Below are 18,651 nucleotides of genomic sequence, written 5' to 3'. Positions count from 1 at the left end.
ACAACGTTCCCATTCCTGATATCTGTAGAGCGGCTACATGGTCATCTGAACACACGTTTGCAAAACACTATGCTCTCACGCAAGATACCACAGCAGATGCAACAGTAGGCCATACAGTACTATCTTCAGTACTCCCTGCTGCATCTCCAAAGTCCCACCAACCTTAGTGGGTACCGCTACAGATTCACCTAGCGTGAAGCACCCACAGGGACAGCACTCGAAGAAGAAGAGAAAGTTACTCACCTTGCAGTAACTGAGGTTCTTCGAGATGTGTGTCCCTGTGGGTGCTCCACTCCCCGCCCTCCTCCCCTCTACTTTGGAGTACTGGTATGACTCTCCACGGTAGAGAAGGAACTGAGGGGGGTGTGGCGCGCACGCTCTCAGGAAGATTCCAACTAGACGGGAGATACCATCTGGGTGCGTGGGCCCCAACCAGGCACCGCTACCGAAAATCTCTGATCGACAGCGCCGGGACGCACGTCACCTAGAGTGGAGCACCCACACCTAGAGTGGAGCACCCACAGGGACACACATCTCGAAGAACCTCAGTTACTGCAAGGTGAGTAACTTTCTCTTCCTAGATGTATAACTTTGCTGTATTAAAATTAGGGCTGTCAAGCGATTAAAAAATTTAATCGTGATTAATTGCACTGCTAAACAATAATAGAATACCATTTATTTAAATATTTTTGATGTTTTCTACATTTTCAAATATATTGATTTCAATTACAACACAGAATACAAAGTGTACAGTACTCACTTTATATTTTTGATTACAAGTATTTTCACTGTAAAAAACCAAAAAGTATTTTTCAATTCACCTAATACAAGTACTGTAGTGCAATCCCTTTATCATGAAAGTTGAACTTATAAATGTAGAATTATGTATGAAAAAACCCCTGCATTCAAAAATAAAACAATCTAAAACTTTAGAGCGCACAAGTCCAATAAGTCATACTCCTTGTTCAGTCAATCACTGAGACAAACAAGTTTGTTTACATTTTCAGATGATAATGCTGCCTGCTTCTTGTTTACAATGTCACCTGCACACCTGGCATTTGCATGGCACTGTTGTAGCCCACGTCACAAGATATTTACATGCCAGATGTGCTAAAGATTCATATGCCTCTTCATGCTGGAGCCATTGTTCTAGAGGACATGCATCCATGCTGACGATGATGGGTTCTGTTCAATAGCGATACAAAGCAGTGAGACCGATGTATGTTCATTTTCAGCATCTGAGTCAGATGCTACCAGCAGAAGGTTTATTTTATTTTTTGGTGGTTTGGGTTCTGTAGTTTCTGCATCGGAATGTTGCTCTTTTAAGACATCTGAAAGCATCCTCCACACCTTATCCCTCTCAGATTTTGGAAGGCACTTCAGATTCTTAAATCTTGGGTCTTTGCATTTTGACAGATTTTCAGTGAAAGTGTTCTTAAAATGAAGAACATGTGCTGGGTCATCCAAGATTGCTATAACATGAAATAATGGCAGAATGTGGGTAAAACAGGGTTTCTAGTGGAAAATAATTCACTGTACTCGTGATACAAGCACATTCTCCTTCTCCTCCTCCCTTTTCAAATATAAAACAGAATTATTTATTTAACACTTCTACCTTTTCTGGATCTTTTTTAACAATTTTACACGCTCCATGTAGTAATCGACTTATACTATTGCTAAAAATTCTCTTCCTAATATATTTTTAAAAAAATAATCTTTCATTGTCCTTAAGCTTGCAAGCCAAAGACTTTCCCCTGTCTTTGGTTTTCCTTATCAATTTTCTGCACATTATAACATCTAATTTATATTGATTGCTATCTCTTCCTCATTTTTTCCATTTGTTATAGATTGTCTTTTTTATGTTAATTGCTGTCTTCACTTTGCCACTCAACCAAAAGCTGTTCCCTTTCTTGATTGTGGATTTGTGGCCTTTTGGCCATCTGAAACTTTTCTTAAAGACCTCTCAATTTTCTTTTAAAATTTTTTGTCTAAATTTTTCCTCCTACTCAATTTCACTCATAATTTTCCACAACTTTGAAAAATTAGGACTTCCGAACCACCAAGTATTCATGTTTCTGACTGGTACCATCCTCTGTTTGCCTATATTGAATATAATCAGGTCATGATCACCTGTTCCCTAGGCAACCACTAACTTCTGGATTAATTCATCTTTAACCAGCTCAATGAGGTCCAAAATAGTTACCTCATGCTGGGTTAATATCTTATGAGTTTGAAAAGTATAGTTAGTATGCTTAGTCTAGGTTCTTGTATATAAGTCTCCACACCACAGAAACTATCCCTGCGTTGTCACTGATTGGCATCAATTTCTGTACTCAGCACAGAGAGAGCAAATACTCTCAAGTTTCCCGTTGATTTCAGTATGCTGTGGATCAGTTTCTTAGGGGGATAGGGAGACTTATCCTCTCATTCCTAGAGGGTGGTTCCTTCAATTCTGACATGAGGCAAATTGGCAGGGCAGCATCAGTATTTCCCATGAATTGTGTGTCCTGAGGATAAACAGATAATTCTGACCTCCATGGCTGTCAGTAAGGCACCTTTAAAAAGACAAGTTCACTTCAAAAAGTTAAACTAAACTAATAATAATAATTAATCAAGGGAAAAGAGTTAAAGGAACAATCAATACTGAGTGATAGTTTCTTAATTAAATAATTCTCAGATGATTTCTGTATCTGCACATGCTCTGACTCTTCCTACCAAGTCACAAGTGATTATATTGTAACCAGCTCATGGTGTCTGTACATCCAAATGGAAGTTGCTTTTCTGTCCTATTTGCTGATAATTTACAGGTTAACTAGTTTTTCTTTTCACTTGCTTCGTTAGCCAGAGACCTAATTAGCAGTCTGAATATATTTTGGAGCCATTAAGTGGTTATTACATTGAAATATTACAGATATGAACATCATGCATGGTTAGTTGTAACAGCTTTTTAAAAAATCAAAGTGTTGGAAGGTCATATACAGATAATAACTTAACAGAAGTTATATAAGTAAACTTGCTACAATGATTGATAGTCTAGGTGCCAAGGACCGTTACACCAAACCCGAAGTGGTAATAAGGACAAAGCCACAAGAATAGTTAAATTGGAGAAAAACAGGAAAAAGCCTGGTGCAATGAAATAAGCTATCTAGATAATATGAGTGGAGGGGTGCATAACCAAGGTATGCTAAGAAAGTGTAACCCAGTCAGGAAAAGTGTTGTCTGTGATTATGAAAATGCAGGCTGTATATAACTTGAAATATACCAAGTATGGATAAGGGTGATGAGTGATCAGTTAGGTAATACATGCAAGAACAAGAATGGCTCGTGTGTGATGTATGAGTTATGTAGGTGTATAAGGGATAAAAGAGTGTTAATTACTCACCCAGAGGGAACAATGCAGGATCTACACAGCCAAATGAGTATGAACCTGTGTCATAAGTAGATAGGTAAGGTAAGGGTTAATTTTCTTTTCCTGTAAAGGGGGAACAAAGGGAACCAAACACCTGACCAGAGGACCAATCAGAGAACTGTTTTGTTTAAAGTCAGGGGCGGGAATTTGTATACTTCGGGTCTTTGTTGTTTCCTCGCTATGAGTAAACAAGTTTTCTTCTACTCCATCTATCTCAAAATATTCTTCACAAAAGTCTGTGAGTACAAAGGGAACAAAAGTAATTCGGCTATGAGGAGCTTTGTGTTGTATTTACAGATGTGGATTGCTGGGTCTTTGTTGCTTCCTCGGCTGTGAGGGACAAGCTATCTTGCTAATTCCAACCTTCTTCTCATTTCCTACTAAAAGCATGGAGTACAAAACGGAAACAAAGTAAAATCAGCTATGATATGCTTTGCTTTGTACTTACTGTGTGTGATTGCTGGTCTATTTAAAATTGCCTATTTTTAAATCAGACTGGGTTGTTCATATTTTTCTTAAGTAGGAGCCTGTATTAATTTTTAGCAAGTTATTATTTTGTATTTTCTCTCTTTCTATATAAAGCTTTCTTTTCAAAATTGTGGAAGTTCTTTTTCTAGTAAGGCAGAGAAATTGAAACCTCTGTTCAGGTATCTGTCTCCCTCACGGGAAAGGCAGGAACGGGGAAAGGCAAAGCCAAGCTGTTGGTATTTGCATCTCAAATTATCCTGAGGGAAAAGAACGCTTATCTCTTGGGAAGCAAGAGAACAGGTTATCTGAGGTCCCCCCAGGGGAGGGTTGGGGACACCAGAAGAGGAAAGGGGGGGTCAGGCCATCATCCTGAACCTGGTGGCAGCCTATCAGATCTAAGCTGGAGATTAAGCTTAGAGGACTTCATGCTAGTACCTTATATTTGAACTCTAAGGTTCAAATCGAGGAATATTACTATGACAACCTGATAACAGAAACAGCCTACCTGCACCCCAGGACTGGGTAACTGATTACTAGCCTATCCTGCTCTATTTTACTTATACTTCATATTTGAATAAGGCGATGATGATATATTGCCCTCAATTTTTTCTTAAAAAAACATTAACACTGAGTAAGCTTAATAATTGGGTGTGGACTGTTTGTTTTGTCCAATAAGCTCACCTAATTCTCTGCCACACATTGGAAATCTTAATCTGTGAAAGGAGACTAATTTTTTGCTGGAACAGGAAAATGGTTTTGTGGAATTTAGATTATATTCTGATGCATTTGTACATGCACCATATGGTCTGTGTGTTCTGTTATTTAATTTGACAAATACAGGACAAGTATGATCTGCAATGGAACTGAACACTCATTCACTGCAATGGGAATTACAAGTGTTCAACCCTTCTGAATAAATCAGACCCAGTAGGACTACTAGAATTGTATAGGTCACCATGCAACTTCACTGGTCAAAACAGTGTGAAATTAAATTTTATGTGTTTTTGGTTTTTTTGTTTACACACAGTGGGAAGAGTCCAACTCCAACAAAGATGAGTTGTTAATGATTTACATAATTAACAGTGGTGACAAATAAGTTGTTCATGAAGCAGGGAAGAAATATGATAGAAGTTTCTGTTTGGCATCCCCTTTATATATCGCACCAGTTGAAAAATGGTTAATGCAATAATCCCACCAACCAAACTGAAAAAGCCTGGGAAAATCATTTCGGTAAAAGCTATATGCAAAAATCTGGGGAAGCTACCTCTTACAGCATATTTATGGACGAGGCTACTGCTCTAGATGAGGTGGACAACAAAAAGTACCTCTGAAAATAGTGTTCAAACATCAACTCACTAGAAATCTTCCATTTTTTGCTCCTACAAGAAATTGGATGAAACAAGAGTTGGCATCTTTTTCTGCATGTTGTTTATTTTCTGTCAAGCTTTTACTGCATTTGAAATATTTTTAAAGTTTGCTCTGATTCCTTAATAGCTACATTGCTTTTATATTGCCATCACTGATTTTTACAAGGTCTGCAGACTTACATGCTCATGTCTCAGAAAGCTAAGGAAATAAATAATAATACATTTTAAAAAATACAATGTCTGAACCCAACACTAGCATCAATTCTAGTATAGTGCTTTTTGATGTTCTTATATATCTAGACTCTATTAATAGAATGTATTACAAAAAAGATATACTATTGACAGAGAACCATAAATCAGAGAATAAAAATGATAAGCCATAGATGCTTATTGATACACATAAAACGTTATTCGTTAGCTGGGCACTGTAGTAAGGCCAGCAATCATTGTGTTGATTTCTTTACTGAAAGTATGTGTACCAAATTATGTGATGTAGAAACGTGGAATAGAACCGGGATTCTCTAATTTACCAAAAATAAAAAAAAATAAAAGGGGCACTGGAGTTCTACCAGAACTAATGTTAGGCTACCTACACCATTCTTTTTCAGCTGCTCAAGTCCAGCCACTGTGTGATTTACAAATAGTAGAAATGGGGATTACAATAAAAGGGCATTTAACAGTGTAGTCACAGAATGTTGTCTGTGAGAAAGATGTTTAGAATGAATTTAGACCCTTTGTTGAAAGGGCAGATGCTGGTTTCCTTACATCATCCCTGTTGAAACAATTCTATTTTTTCTTAAGAAATACATGAAGTTCGTGTATCTGAATTACGGCAGTGCATAAGACTGTTTTTTTTACACAAAACGTAATAGCTACTTATACATCAGTTAGTCTATACACATTGACTTGGTTGTTGAGCTGAAGGCTATTATTAATGTTTGATTGCAAGACATTAAAAGATTCTCCTTTTAGCATGGATAAAGGTACCATTTAAAATACTCTTATAAAGCAGTTAGTTGCCCTTAATATTACAGCCTTGCGGGGGGGAGGATGGGAACTATGTAGTCATTTGGTTGCTAGAGACAGTAAATGGAATAGTTTTGATCAGTTATTAGAAATTGTCAGTAAATAAAGTCCTTGTGGAGCTTTAACTGCAAATTAGCTTTGCTTAAGGTAAATAATGCAATAGTTATTTTGTAATCCCTTATCCCTGTTTATCTCTGGAATTGATCTCTTCCTTGGGTCTCTATGATGCTATTAACCTACATTTTACCTTCTATGGAAAAATTATGTCATCTGAATGATGAATTAGACTCGGAAGCTTTAAATTTACTGTCTCTTTTTTTTAAATCATCTACCATAACAGTAATAACTCTTGACTCTAACCACTCAGAAAGAAAAGTACTTTCTGATAGTATAAACTTTACTTATGTTTACTTTTATTACAAATCTGGAGCTTTTGAGGATATTAGAAATTGCACTGAAGATAATGCACTTTGGCATATAGGGTCCTTCAGAAGATAACCATTAAGTACCTCCATCTGCAACAGCTGTGAGTGAAGTGCATCAGTAACAACTGCTAATAAGTTGTCATTTCCATATAAAGCAAAACTTATGGTCAGTATATTTCCCTTTAGCCTTTTTATTTATTTAAATTTAATTTAGTAATTTTGTATTAAACTACCATGGGTTCAGCTCCTGTTTCTACAGTTACAAGCTCAACAGAGTGAAAATTACCTCTGGTGATTTTCTCAAATTTGAAGACTCTAGGAACAAAGGAAGTCCAAAGATAGTGACCACAGAAACAGTCACAAGTACAAAGTCTTAACAGTACTACAAGTTTTATTAAAGCAATAAGTAATGTTACTATTACCTGTGCATATTTAAATCCTACAAAAAAGCATGCAGTGACTAAGACTGTAGTCATACTCACATCTTCAAAGATATTGCAGAGTCCAATTGGATCTCTCAATAGACGATCATCAAAAGAGGGATTGTTCCTGCTAGGGTTTCTCATGGGTCATCCTTTGGAGTCTTCCCACTTTTACCCAACCAGGGAACCTCTCTTATCTTGTTATTATGACCACACCTAACACCATATGCATATGCATGAGGGTTTCAACCTTCTTTTCCTTATCTGTACTTCCATCCCCCATGAATATCGAGGTGTCCCATTTTTCATAGGTTGTTCTTAGTTCCTCTTATTGTCATTAGAATCTATGCACAATATGTGTCCTTGGCAACCTGTAGTCAGGACAGAACATTCAAAGATGTTACAATCAGGTGTCTTGTGGTCTTGGACAATATATTGCAATCTATTGCAATCTACTGTTCCATAACATCACCTATTGGCACATTTTTTTTATAGTAGTCTTGTGACCTTCCTTGCATAGAGTTATTCCTTGGTCGCTCACTCATGTCAAGCATTCTTCAGCCTATGGCCTCGTCTGGCTAAGCTAAAATCTTACAGGTCTGAGCCTCTAGGCTTTGCTTTCCAGCAATGCTTTACTTATATACCTAATAAACACTCATCACTCCTAAATACTTGTCATCCTTATATTTCTATAGACCTACAATTTAAATCTATTTAACATACATTGATTATATATGAAATAGCATATGAATTGACCACAACACCACATAACACAATGACAAATAGCTGATAAGTCATGTTTTCTAGACCTTTAATCATTTTTGTTGCTCTTCTCTGGACTTTCTCCAATTTGCCCACATCTTTCCTGAAATATGGTGCCCAGAACTGGACACAATACTCCAGCTGAGGCCTAATCAGCGCAGAGTAGAGCAGAAGAATTACTTCTCATATCTTGCTTACAATACTCCTGCTAATACGTTCCAGAATGATGTTTGCTTTTTTTACAACAGTGTTACACTGTTGACTTCATATTTGGTTTCTGATATACTGTGACCCCCAGATCCCTTACAACAGTACTCCTTCCTAGGCAGTCATTTCCCATTTTGTATGCGTGCAACTGACTGTTCTTTCTCAAGTGGAGTACTTTGCATTTGTCGTTATTGAATTGCATCCTATTTACTTCAGACCATTTCTCCAGTTTGTGCAGATCATTTTAAATTTTAATCCTATCTTCCAAAGCACTTGCTTGTGATCTACTCTAGGCTGTCCTTTGACTAGAGAAAGTTTGAAATTAATGGTAATGGTTTTAATTAACTCTAAGTCTAGCATATTTCAATAGTGAGATTCAATTACTTTGCTTGGTGAAGAAAACTGGAAACAGAAGTATGTAATCCTGTCACGCTATTTCTTGCTGCCATTGAGGTAATAAGTGTGTGATCCTGTCACAACTAGAAGTAGACGGTAAACCTCCTTCATTTAAATTATTTTTGACAGTTACAACGATTTGTGACAAAGGAAAACAATTAAAGAGAAAGAAAAAGAAACAAGAACATTAGATAAGTTCAGTCTCTGGCTGTCACTCAAGCACCTTTGTTTTCCATCCCTCTGATCCTCCTCCTTTTAGGCATCCTACAAGGTACCAGCTGTCATAATATTAGCAGGACTATCTAATCCAGTTAGATCTCCAAGTCCACTGGTTTCCATTCTTCTGCAGATACCATGCAGTTATCAGCAATTGTAAAGTTCTTTAGTTTCAGCTGTAAACATGTATATCCAGCTGCAATGGATGTTGCAGATCCACAAGTAGATATGCAGATTGTAAAATCTTTGGATCACAACTCAAGTTCCTTTGTAAAGGGGAGAAAATGTGAAGCTAGAAGGGAAAATGCTGGAAGCCAGCTCCATAAAGTCATTGATAGTCCCACCATCTTCCAGTCCCTTGAGCACATAATTTGGGTTTTCCCTTTAACGTTTTTCTAGACCTGTACATCCAGGCCATTTCCAAATCTTTCCATTTCTTTCTCCACAATGTTTCTAAGCCCTGATCTTTTCTTGCTGTTGTCATAGTAGAATTCCTCAATCTGAACCTTAGAGTTCAAATATGAGGTACTAGCATAAATTCCTCTAAGTTTAATTACCAACTTAGATCTGATAGCGCTGCCACCAGCCAGATTCCACTGTCTGGCGCACTCTGGTCTCCCCAAAACCTTCCCTGGGGGACCCCAAGACTCAGATGCCCTGAGTCTACAACAAAGGGAAATAACGCCCTCCCCTTGTCTCCTCTTCATTTCCTCCCAGGCCTCCCCTCCCTGGATGGCCCTGGACGATCACCCTGTTTCAAGTCCTTGAAATGCAAACACAGAGAGATCAAGTTTCTTTCACCCTCAGTCAGAGTCCCTGCAAAGGTAAGCTTTGCAACTCTGACACAAAGAGATTTTCCCTTCCCCCCGTTTCCTTCCTCCCCACCAATTCCCTGGTGAGTTCTAACTAGGAAAAAATCCAACAGGTCTTAAAAAGAAAGCTTTATATAAAAAGAAAGAAAAAGACATAAAAATGATCTCTGTATCAAGTTGACAATATACAGGGTATTTGGCTAAAAGAAAAATGAATAAACAGCCTTATCCAAAAAGAAATACAATTTAAAACATTCCAGCAAACTACACACATGTAAATACAAAAACAATATAAAAACCTATTGTCTTCTACCTTTGTACTTACACTTGGAAACAGAAGATTAGAAAGCTTGGAGAGAGACCGTTCACTCTCAGAGCCGAGAGCAACAGAGAGACAAAGACACACACCCAGAAGTTCCCTCCCTTGAGATTTGAAAAATCTTGTTTCCTGATTGGTCCTCTGGTCAGGTGTTTGGTTACCCCTTTGCAGGTGAAATAGACATTAACCCTTAGCTATCTGTTTATGACAGCTGTACATGCTGCCAAAACTCTCACCCAGGCCCTTATCTCCTGTTTTGAATATTCCAGCCTCCTCCTGTATAGCTTTCCTGACATCCACCTCCTTTGCATGAGGTCCAATCAAAACTCGACTGCTAAGATTGTCTTCCTGGCCCACTGTCATGTCATTCCTCCACTTTCTGAGCTTCTCGCTTCTCCACTCCACTGAATGCAAGCTTCTTATCCTTGCCTGTAAGACCCTTCTAAACCTAAGCTCCATTTGGCCAACAGCACCAGAATTATCTCTGAATAATTTATTTTTAAATACAATTATCTTGAAGTCTACTAGTTGTTGCATGGCTAGTGGTATAGTGGCTGGAGCATTGGCATGGCATGCAGGAGAGCTAGCTTCTATTCATGGCTTTGTAACAGACCTGCTGTATGATTTGGGCAGGAGAGTTCCCCTCTCTGTACCTCTGTTTCCTCACCTGCAAAAATGTGGGGGTGTGGGAGGGGAGTAATACTGACCTCCTCTCTAAAGTGCTATATAAGAACTAATTATTATTATGGATCTATTTTTATCATTGCTTCTATCCCATTGTTCCTATTCATGTTACCTCCATCCTACCTTTCTTTTCCAATTGATTAAACCCACTTGTTGTATGTTATCTTAAAGCAGATGGAAAACTCTTCAGGACGAGGACTATGTTTTAATCCATGCTACAGCACTCAGCACAATGGGATCCTGATCCTGACTGGGGCTTTTGAACACTATTATACTACAAAGTGTGTGTGTGCATGCTCACACACACATAAAAATGTCAAATTTCAACATCTTTTGTGTGCTGTAGAAAGGTAACAATTTTGTGCTATTGGGCATAAGCTGATTGCCACAGAGTAGAGTGTTACGTTTTTCTGCATGTTATACTACCAGTACTTAACCCTTCTGTTGAGGCTTCCATCCAAAGATCTCAAAACAGCTTAGAAACATAAATGACTTTACTCACTGGAGTACTATTGGGCTAGTTGTTTTATTATGCTCACTGGCCAAGATTTTCAAAATTGACTAGTGAATTTGAGTGCTTCAGATTTTAGGTGCTCAGTTTGAGATACTTTGAAAGGGGCTTGAACTTCAGAGTGGTGGGTGCTCAACTTGGCCATTCAAAATAATTTGCCACTTTTGAGTGCCTTGGCCATCATATGCACCGTAGATAGCATTGCAGAAGTGGACATAGACACTGAACTTCTTCTGAAACATCACAAAGTTGTCACTGTTTTAAGCAGCTGCAGAACTTGGTGCACTTAATGGTATGACCCTTTATAACAAATTCAGTCCTCACATATTTTACCTTTGACTTTGCTTCTGGGGATGTTTAAGCATGAGCATTAAGTACTGTCAGTTTAGAAACTGCAGAACTGGGAATTTTAGTTCAAAACATATGTGTGGTAATTTATTACCCTGAGCAGTTACGATTTTATAGGAGTAGAGCCTAGAACTGGGTGAATTTTTTCAGATGAGACATTTTTTCCCCCAAAATGCAGATTCAGGTCAACTGAAACATACTTCTGAATCGTTGTCGATTTTAGCAAATTGTTTTGGACTAAATGAAAAACAAAAACTGAAATGATTTATTTCATCAAATCGAAACATTTCACATTTTCAGTCTAGATTCACAAAGGAAGTTTGCCATCACTCATAAAGAAGCAATTATAAGGTATTCTGGGAAGGTACCTCTCAATCTCTTCTTGCAGCTGTTCTACTTTGAATAAAACAGTTGAATAGTCATTGGCCAGAAAGAAAGTGAGAATGATTCCATTGCCTGCTGATTAGAGTATTCACCTGGGCTGGGGAAGACCTGGGTTACAGTTCTTGCTTCAGAGCAGGGTTTCAAACATGAATCTCCTACAGCACAGCTGAGTGCCCTAAGCATCAGTTAAAGGTTATAAGGGACACCGCCTCCTTTCTGGGTTTTTTTAATTTGGTTTGGGTTTTGTGGGGTTTTTTTTAGTGAATGTAGCATCTCATTTCCTTCACTTTTTTTAAAATACCCAAAATGAAAAGTTTCATTTTCTAGTTGAACAAAATATTTAATTTGACCCCCAAAATTGTTTCCAACTTTTCAGATTTGTCAAACAGACACGCGCACACAAACTTTGATTCTGGTCAACTGGAAGAAGTTTTTCAGAACTTCCAGCAAACCAAAATATCAGTTATTCATACAGCTCTAGTTCATTCCTCTAATAAACATGCACTAGAGAGATGGACATTCTGGCTTTGGTACAGCAGAATCCATTAAGTAGTTAGATCTCTTTATTGAGTGGAACATGTACAAAAAAATAATAATTTCATGCTAATTTAAGATGAAATAATAGAGTAGTCTGACACATACCAAAGACCAATTTTTATTATCAATAATGGGCATTCTAATAAAAAGCAGGTCAATAAAAGGAAAACATATTAAAAATTACATAATTTTAAAGCCATTAGCTCAAAGTAGTACCGCTCGTTGCTGTTATTAAGGTGGAGAAGTTGTTACAGGGGATTTACTGGCCAACACTCACTTGGAAGTCAGCATTCGTTTTCCCACAGATTTCAGTAAGGCCTTTACAGCAGCTATATATCTGAGTTTTGGGAATGACTAAAATTTTATTTGTAAGATAAGATTATACATGCAAGGCAAATACTTGCCTCCTATTTTATTTATTTTTAATATACATACACATGCACACACTCTATACTAGATTTAAGGTTTGTACCTTTTCCTTATTAGTTTACTTGCCATAGAAACAGTTTGGTCTTATTTGTTGCTTTAAGGAACAATAAAACTTAATATTTCAAAGACAAAATTTAGAAATGTTTGGGAGACATTTTCCATTTTAATCTGTACTTGGTTTTGTTTGTGTGTTTCCCCCTGCACAGGAGGATACAGATCATAATTATTATACTTCCAGGACATACAGCCCATTTGATTCTATCAGCCGGGATTTGTGGGTGAACATAGACCAAATGGAAAAAGACAAAGTGAAGATCCACGGGATTCTGTCCAATACCCATCGGCAAGCAGCAGTAAGGGATTTGCTATACATTGATACTCTCCCTCTTTGACTGTCATTGATATTTTTCTCCTATGACTGACACATCAATAATTATCTAGGACAACTTCTACTAAAGGCGGTTCACCTCTGCAGTTATAGCTCAGAGCTCTGGATGTCTGTGCAATGCTGTGATAAAAAGAATCCATGTTGCTGTAGTGCATCTGCTGCAAGTGTCCCTCAGGGTTTATTTTCCTCAAGGAACTTTTTCCAGATGAACTGAAAATTCACCTTAGTTTTGTTCAAGGTTAGATCAAAAACTGTGATGCTCAAAGCAATCCCGCTGCTGTCGAAGTCAGTGGGAATTTTGCCCCTGGCTTTACTGACATCAGGCTTGGGCTCAAGATTAAATTGCTTAACTCCTGTGTTTAACTCCAACAGGGAGTAGACTTCAGTTTACACTTTAAATTTGTATGAAGTGCCAGCCACATTTTCCTTTTGAGAACTCCTAAATTCTTGCCAGAATACTACTATTTAAACTTTTTTTGTCAACTGATGATAGCTAAAGGGCAGATGTAATTCCATTTCTAGATTAGAACTCTGCCTTGACTAATTCCAATCACACTGTCCTGTACCATAATACTAAAATAAGCAGCTAGCATACAATTATAATTGGATGCTGCATGATTTCCAAGTTGTATTCCCATGTCTGACCAACTACTGGAAACTTCCTGAACAGAAGAGTCAATATTGGCATTAATTAAATAAGGAAAATTAAGATTCTGTGTTGTGACTCAGAGTTCTTGCTTCATCTACCACCCAGTTAGTTGCAACAATGAGATGAGGTTCTGACAGTTGAAAAAACTCCAAGTGGTGGCTTTGCTTGATAGCTCAGTGGCTCTTAAACATGCAAGAGGAGTCTTTGGAGGCTGAGAGAACAAAAATAAAGCTAAAATTCTTTTCTCCACTGAGTTCTGTCATATTATTTCCCATAACCAATAAACCCACCAGCGAGGTGACAAGCGCGGAGGGAAGCAGGAGACAGAAGAATCACTGTGGGATTTAGTTCAGAGTTCAAAAACCAAGGAAGGTAATACATCCAGTAGATTTAGGGTGACAGACGACAGCATTCAGGCAATGTTTTGCCTAGCCAAAAGGTGAAAATAAATACACCTCTACCCTAATATAACGCTGTCCTTGGGAGCTAAAAAGTATTACCGTGTTATAGGTGAAACTGCGTTATATCGAACTTGCTTTGATCAGCTGGAGTGCACAGCCCCCACCCCCAAGCACAACTTTACCGCATTATATTTAAATTCATATTATATCAGGTCGCTTTATATCGGGGTAGAGGTATAGCTAAAAAGTCTGTAAGGGGCTGGGGATAATGGAAATAAAGAGGTTCAGACAGTTCCCTATCTTTGGGATGAATTTAATAAAGCTCTGTATCAGTTATCTGTGACTTCTGCAGACATTCTAAGTCAGTTGAGGAGGGAGGCGGGCGGGGAGTGTGCCACAAATAAGAATCTTTCATGGTTTTGCTACTCTGCCGGAGGCTTCTTCATCTGAGTTGGGAAAAAAAACTGAAAAAATACAAACTTTGTACAAAAGAACTAAAAATGTTTTTTTCCAGAGTTAAATATTTTCCTAGCAAGAAACACTCTGGCAATAGCTGGGTCCCTAAATCTAGGGTTAAATTCAAATCAGAAATGTTACATAATATTGTCTGGCAGTCTTCACCTAGCATTATTTTTTTCTCTGAATGCTCATGTTAACTTGTAAGCACACTTGTTTCAACTTGGATCATTGTGGCTAAGCATGAGAAATTTGAGTCCAAGAGCAAAATTTTGAGAAAGTTGTCAGGGAGTGAATTCAGAGGTTTAGCACCATACTGTAGTGCTTCAGTGAAGACACTGCCTATGCCAGCAGGAGGGGTTCTCCCTTCAGCGTAGGTACTCCACCTCCATGAGAGGCAGTAGCTAGATCAGTGAGAGAAATCTCCCATTGGCCTAGTGCTGTCTACACTGAGGGTTAGGTCGGTTTAACTTTGTCACTCAGGGGGGTGGATTTTTCACATCCCTGAGCAACATAGTTATACTGACCTAATTGCCTAGTGTAGAGCAGGCCAAAGTGTATGTCTACACTTAAACTGCTATAGCAGCACAACTGCAGTGAAGCAGCTATGCTGCTATAGTGCTTCAGTGTAGACACTACTTACACCAAAAAGAGGGGTTTTTGGATTGGTGTAGGTAATCCATTCCCCAAGAAGAGGTAGATAGGTCGACAGAAGAATTCTTCTGTCAACCTAGTGCTGTCCACACCAGGGATTAGGTCATCATAGCTAGGTCTCTCAGGGATGTGGATTCCTCATGCCTGTAAGAGCTTGTCTACATGGTGAATAGCCAGGAAAATTAATCCAAATTAACTAAACATGTGAATTTGAAGTGAATTAGTTAAATAAATTTTATAAACTAAACCAAATTAAGATCCTTTTAATTCTGATTAACAGCATCCACACAGGAATGTAATGTGGTTTAACTAATCCATTTCATATTCACCTCAGAGAGTAACTGTGAATCCACCTGGTTTGTGTCCATAATAGATAGAAATGTAAGTACTGATGTTTGCCCACAAAATTCAGTTATAGACATAAAAATCCAGGCATAGATTTTGCTATTGTTTTTAAGACTTCTCTCAAGACCTCTGTTTTATGTCCTCTCTTAAAGATGGATAGGTACCAATGAATCTAACGGTAAGGTTTTATTTCTCTGTGTGTAATTGATTTGTATTTGCATGTTTGATCAAGCAACACCCACATATGCTACAAGGCTCAGTTGGCCTGGAATGATAGTCTGGAATTGGACACATTCTACAAACTGCCTCCTACATAGTTTTTTCACAGAAAATTTTTAAAAAAAGACTCTCTACACTAAAAGCCTTTTTAATGAATTATGCTTTTAATATTGCTTTCATTCTTCACTCGGCTTTCTGCTAGCCCAGGGACCAAGACTTTTAGTTCAAAGGGTAAAAAATAGTAATTCTAAAAGACTGATTATAGTTAGGTCAAAATTCTAATCTTGCATCTAGAGAAAAGGAATGTGAGCTATAGTTGTACTTGACACCAGTTCATAGCTTTTTGCTTCCTTACAAATGATCACTGTGATGACTTTTGAAAAAATAAGAAACCATGAAACTAGTATACTGTTAAAAATGCCAAATGGGTGGTCTAGCTGGAGCTGGGCAGAAACATCTCTCATCTCCTTGTGCAGAGATGAAACTCCTTCATTACTCAATGAAAGGTCAATTCACACATCTTGCCGAGACTTAGTAATTTAGATGCTGATGACGTCTTAAGTATCATTCTTTAGTACAGGAAAACAAGGATTCAGATTTACTTAAAAGCTCAGTGTTAATGCATTTTGTAATTTGGGGGTTCTGAACAGATGTAATAAAGCTTGAACATTATTGTATCAACTTGTAAATTGTTTGGAGATTGAAGTCATAATGAACTAGAAAGGTAATTTTGCAAAGCTATAATTTGGAAAGGTTCATTGGACACTTAGTTTGTTAGTTCACATACTGTAATTAGATGTGCCATCTTGATTTGAAGTGTTCAGTTTATATATATAGAGAGAGAGACTACATAGTCCAGTTAGCACAATGAAAATGCATTTTGCTGTTCCAGTTGTAAATAAAAAAAAGTAATAACAAATCCCTTCAAAATTCTGGTTTCCATTTAAGAAGAAAGAAAATCTAATTTCAAGTCACTGTAATCTTCAGTGATTAATTTCATGCCAAATAAGTCATTAAAAATCTCTGGCTGGAGAAACTAATCCTTTTGCAACGGAGCCAAATTCAATCCAAAGGTAGTATACAAATTAAAAGCAAGACAGAAGTAGGCTTAGAAAAATACATTTGAAGAATATTTTAAATACAGACTATTGCCTGCAATTGATAGAGTGGACAAATATTAGGGTATGTTGTAATATTCAGATACTGTTCTAGCCTTGAAATAATGATGGTTGTCATCCTAAGAAAAAAGGCAGAAATAACCTTGCTGAGTGGAAACCCTTCCCAAACATGATGATTACCCATCACAAAATAGAATCATCTATTTCGCGGAGCTGTATGTTTTTTTTAATCGGTGTAGATCCTATCTTGCCATGTGATGTGCTTTCAGGCCTTTAGCTCGTACACATTTTTTCCCCCAATTTAACCACTGGGGATTCCAAATGAGGGGTGGCAAGGCTGCTTTAAAAATGGCAGGAGTAAATGGGTTAATCACACTTTGAAGTGGAGGGCTTTTCATTTTACTCTTTCTATTAACATTATTGATTTTTCTTTTTTGGTGTTGTTCCTTGCAGAGAGTGAATCTGTCCTTTGATTTTCCATTTTATGGACATTTCCTACGTGAAATTACTGTGGCAACTGGGGGTAAGTGGCTTTCTACCCTTTCACTTTAAGGAATCTGACATGAGTTTCCTGCAGCTGTTTTCTTCAGATGTCAAGAGATGAAATGTAGTATTTATTTGGGAAATGTTCCTTTCCACAGAAAGCACATAACAGAATAATTGTCATGTTGAAAAACCTCCAGCTGCTCAAGTGAAACTGATCTAAGTGTTTTCAGCAGAAAAACAAATAGTCTGAATAATTTTCTGTTTAAGTATTTACCCATTCTCCATTTGTTTTTACTTCCTTGTGTGATCAGGGCTGTAATGCTGGTTGTGGAAATTGGTCAGAAGCCACAAAGGAGGGAAAACTTAAGCAGGAGAGAAATGAAATGACTTTTTTTTCAATTCCAGATTTTTTTTTCTTTCACTGACCTCTGTAAAAAGTAAAGAAGGGCCTGAACTACATCCCCTATTCCAGGACTCATCCCCCAATTCTGGGGAAGATTTTATGCAGATCCAAACTTTCTGGCTTGGGTTTATCTGTATAATGGGCCTGGCTCAAAACTTTGGGAAAACTTGGATTTGGATCTGAACATCATAGCATAGGTCAATTTCTGTTAACAGATTTACAATTTCTGAGGCAGATTATCCAACTAGAGGGTTCAGTGCAGGTAGAGAAAGTGTGTTAGGAAAGCTACTAGTGAGATGAGAGTGTGGCACAGCTCAGTGGAGCACTGGACTCACTGTGGAGGTTGGTGGTAGGCAGTTGTGACATTGCCCAGAGTATAATCTGCACTGTTGAACAGCTGCGTCCCCTCCGTTCTCCAGCCTTTTACGTTGCTTCACTGTGAGAACAACCACTCCTGTTCTGGTTACTCATAGTCTCTAGCATGCAAAATCACTCCCAGCTGAGTTATGAGAGTGCTTTGCCAGTCACTCCTGAATTATATCACAGGGTGACAACAGCCAACTTCCAGTCCCAGACTCTCCTTCAGAAATTTGTGTCATGTACTGCTCAGCCCTGTCCTTGTGGACAATACAAGTTCATAGAAAGTCCATCATTTCAATAATAGAAAATGATATGCATGGACCCTATGATCTCAAATGGAGGTTCCCAAACATGTCAATCCAAACACACTGGTTTAGATAAAACTATAAAACAATTCTATTAACTACAGAAAGATCGATTTTAAGTGGTTACAAGTAATGAAACATAAGA

The 18,651-nt window shown here is 37.9% G+C and overlaps 1 protein-coding gene across 2 annotated transcripts in view; it reads left to right on the top strand.

Moving 5' to 3' along the window:
* PLXDC2 (plexin domain containing 2) overlaps positions 1-18,651 on the top strand; it is a 462,666-nt gene that overhangs the window by 249,765 nt on the left and 194,250 nt on the right. For both annotated transcript variants that reach the window (XR_012655203.1, XM_075062304.1), the window contains exons 3-4: positions 12,929-13,075; positions 17,406-17,475. Coding sequence is in view for 1 of the 2 variants with exons in the window: in XM_075062304.1 (XP_074918405.1) it covers positions 12,929-13,075; positions 17,406-17,475 (217 nt within the window). In the remaining variant the exon portion in view is untranslated. The remainder of the gene's footprint in view (positions 1-12,928; positions 13,076-17,405; positions 17,476-18,651) is intronic.

This window comes from Chelonoidis abingdonii, chromosome 2 (assembly GCF_003597395.2).
Source record: "Chelonoidis abingdonii isolate Lonesome George chromosome 2, CheloAbing_2.0, whole genome shotgun sequence".
Classification (NCBI taxonomy): Eukaryota; Metazoa; Chordata; order Testudines; family Testudinidae; genus Chelonoidis; species Chelonoidis abingdonii.
This window is presented reverse-complemented; position numbering and strand designations above follow the sequence as displayed.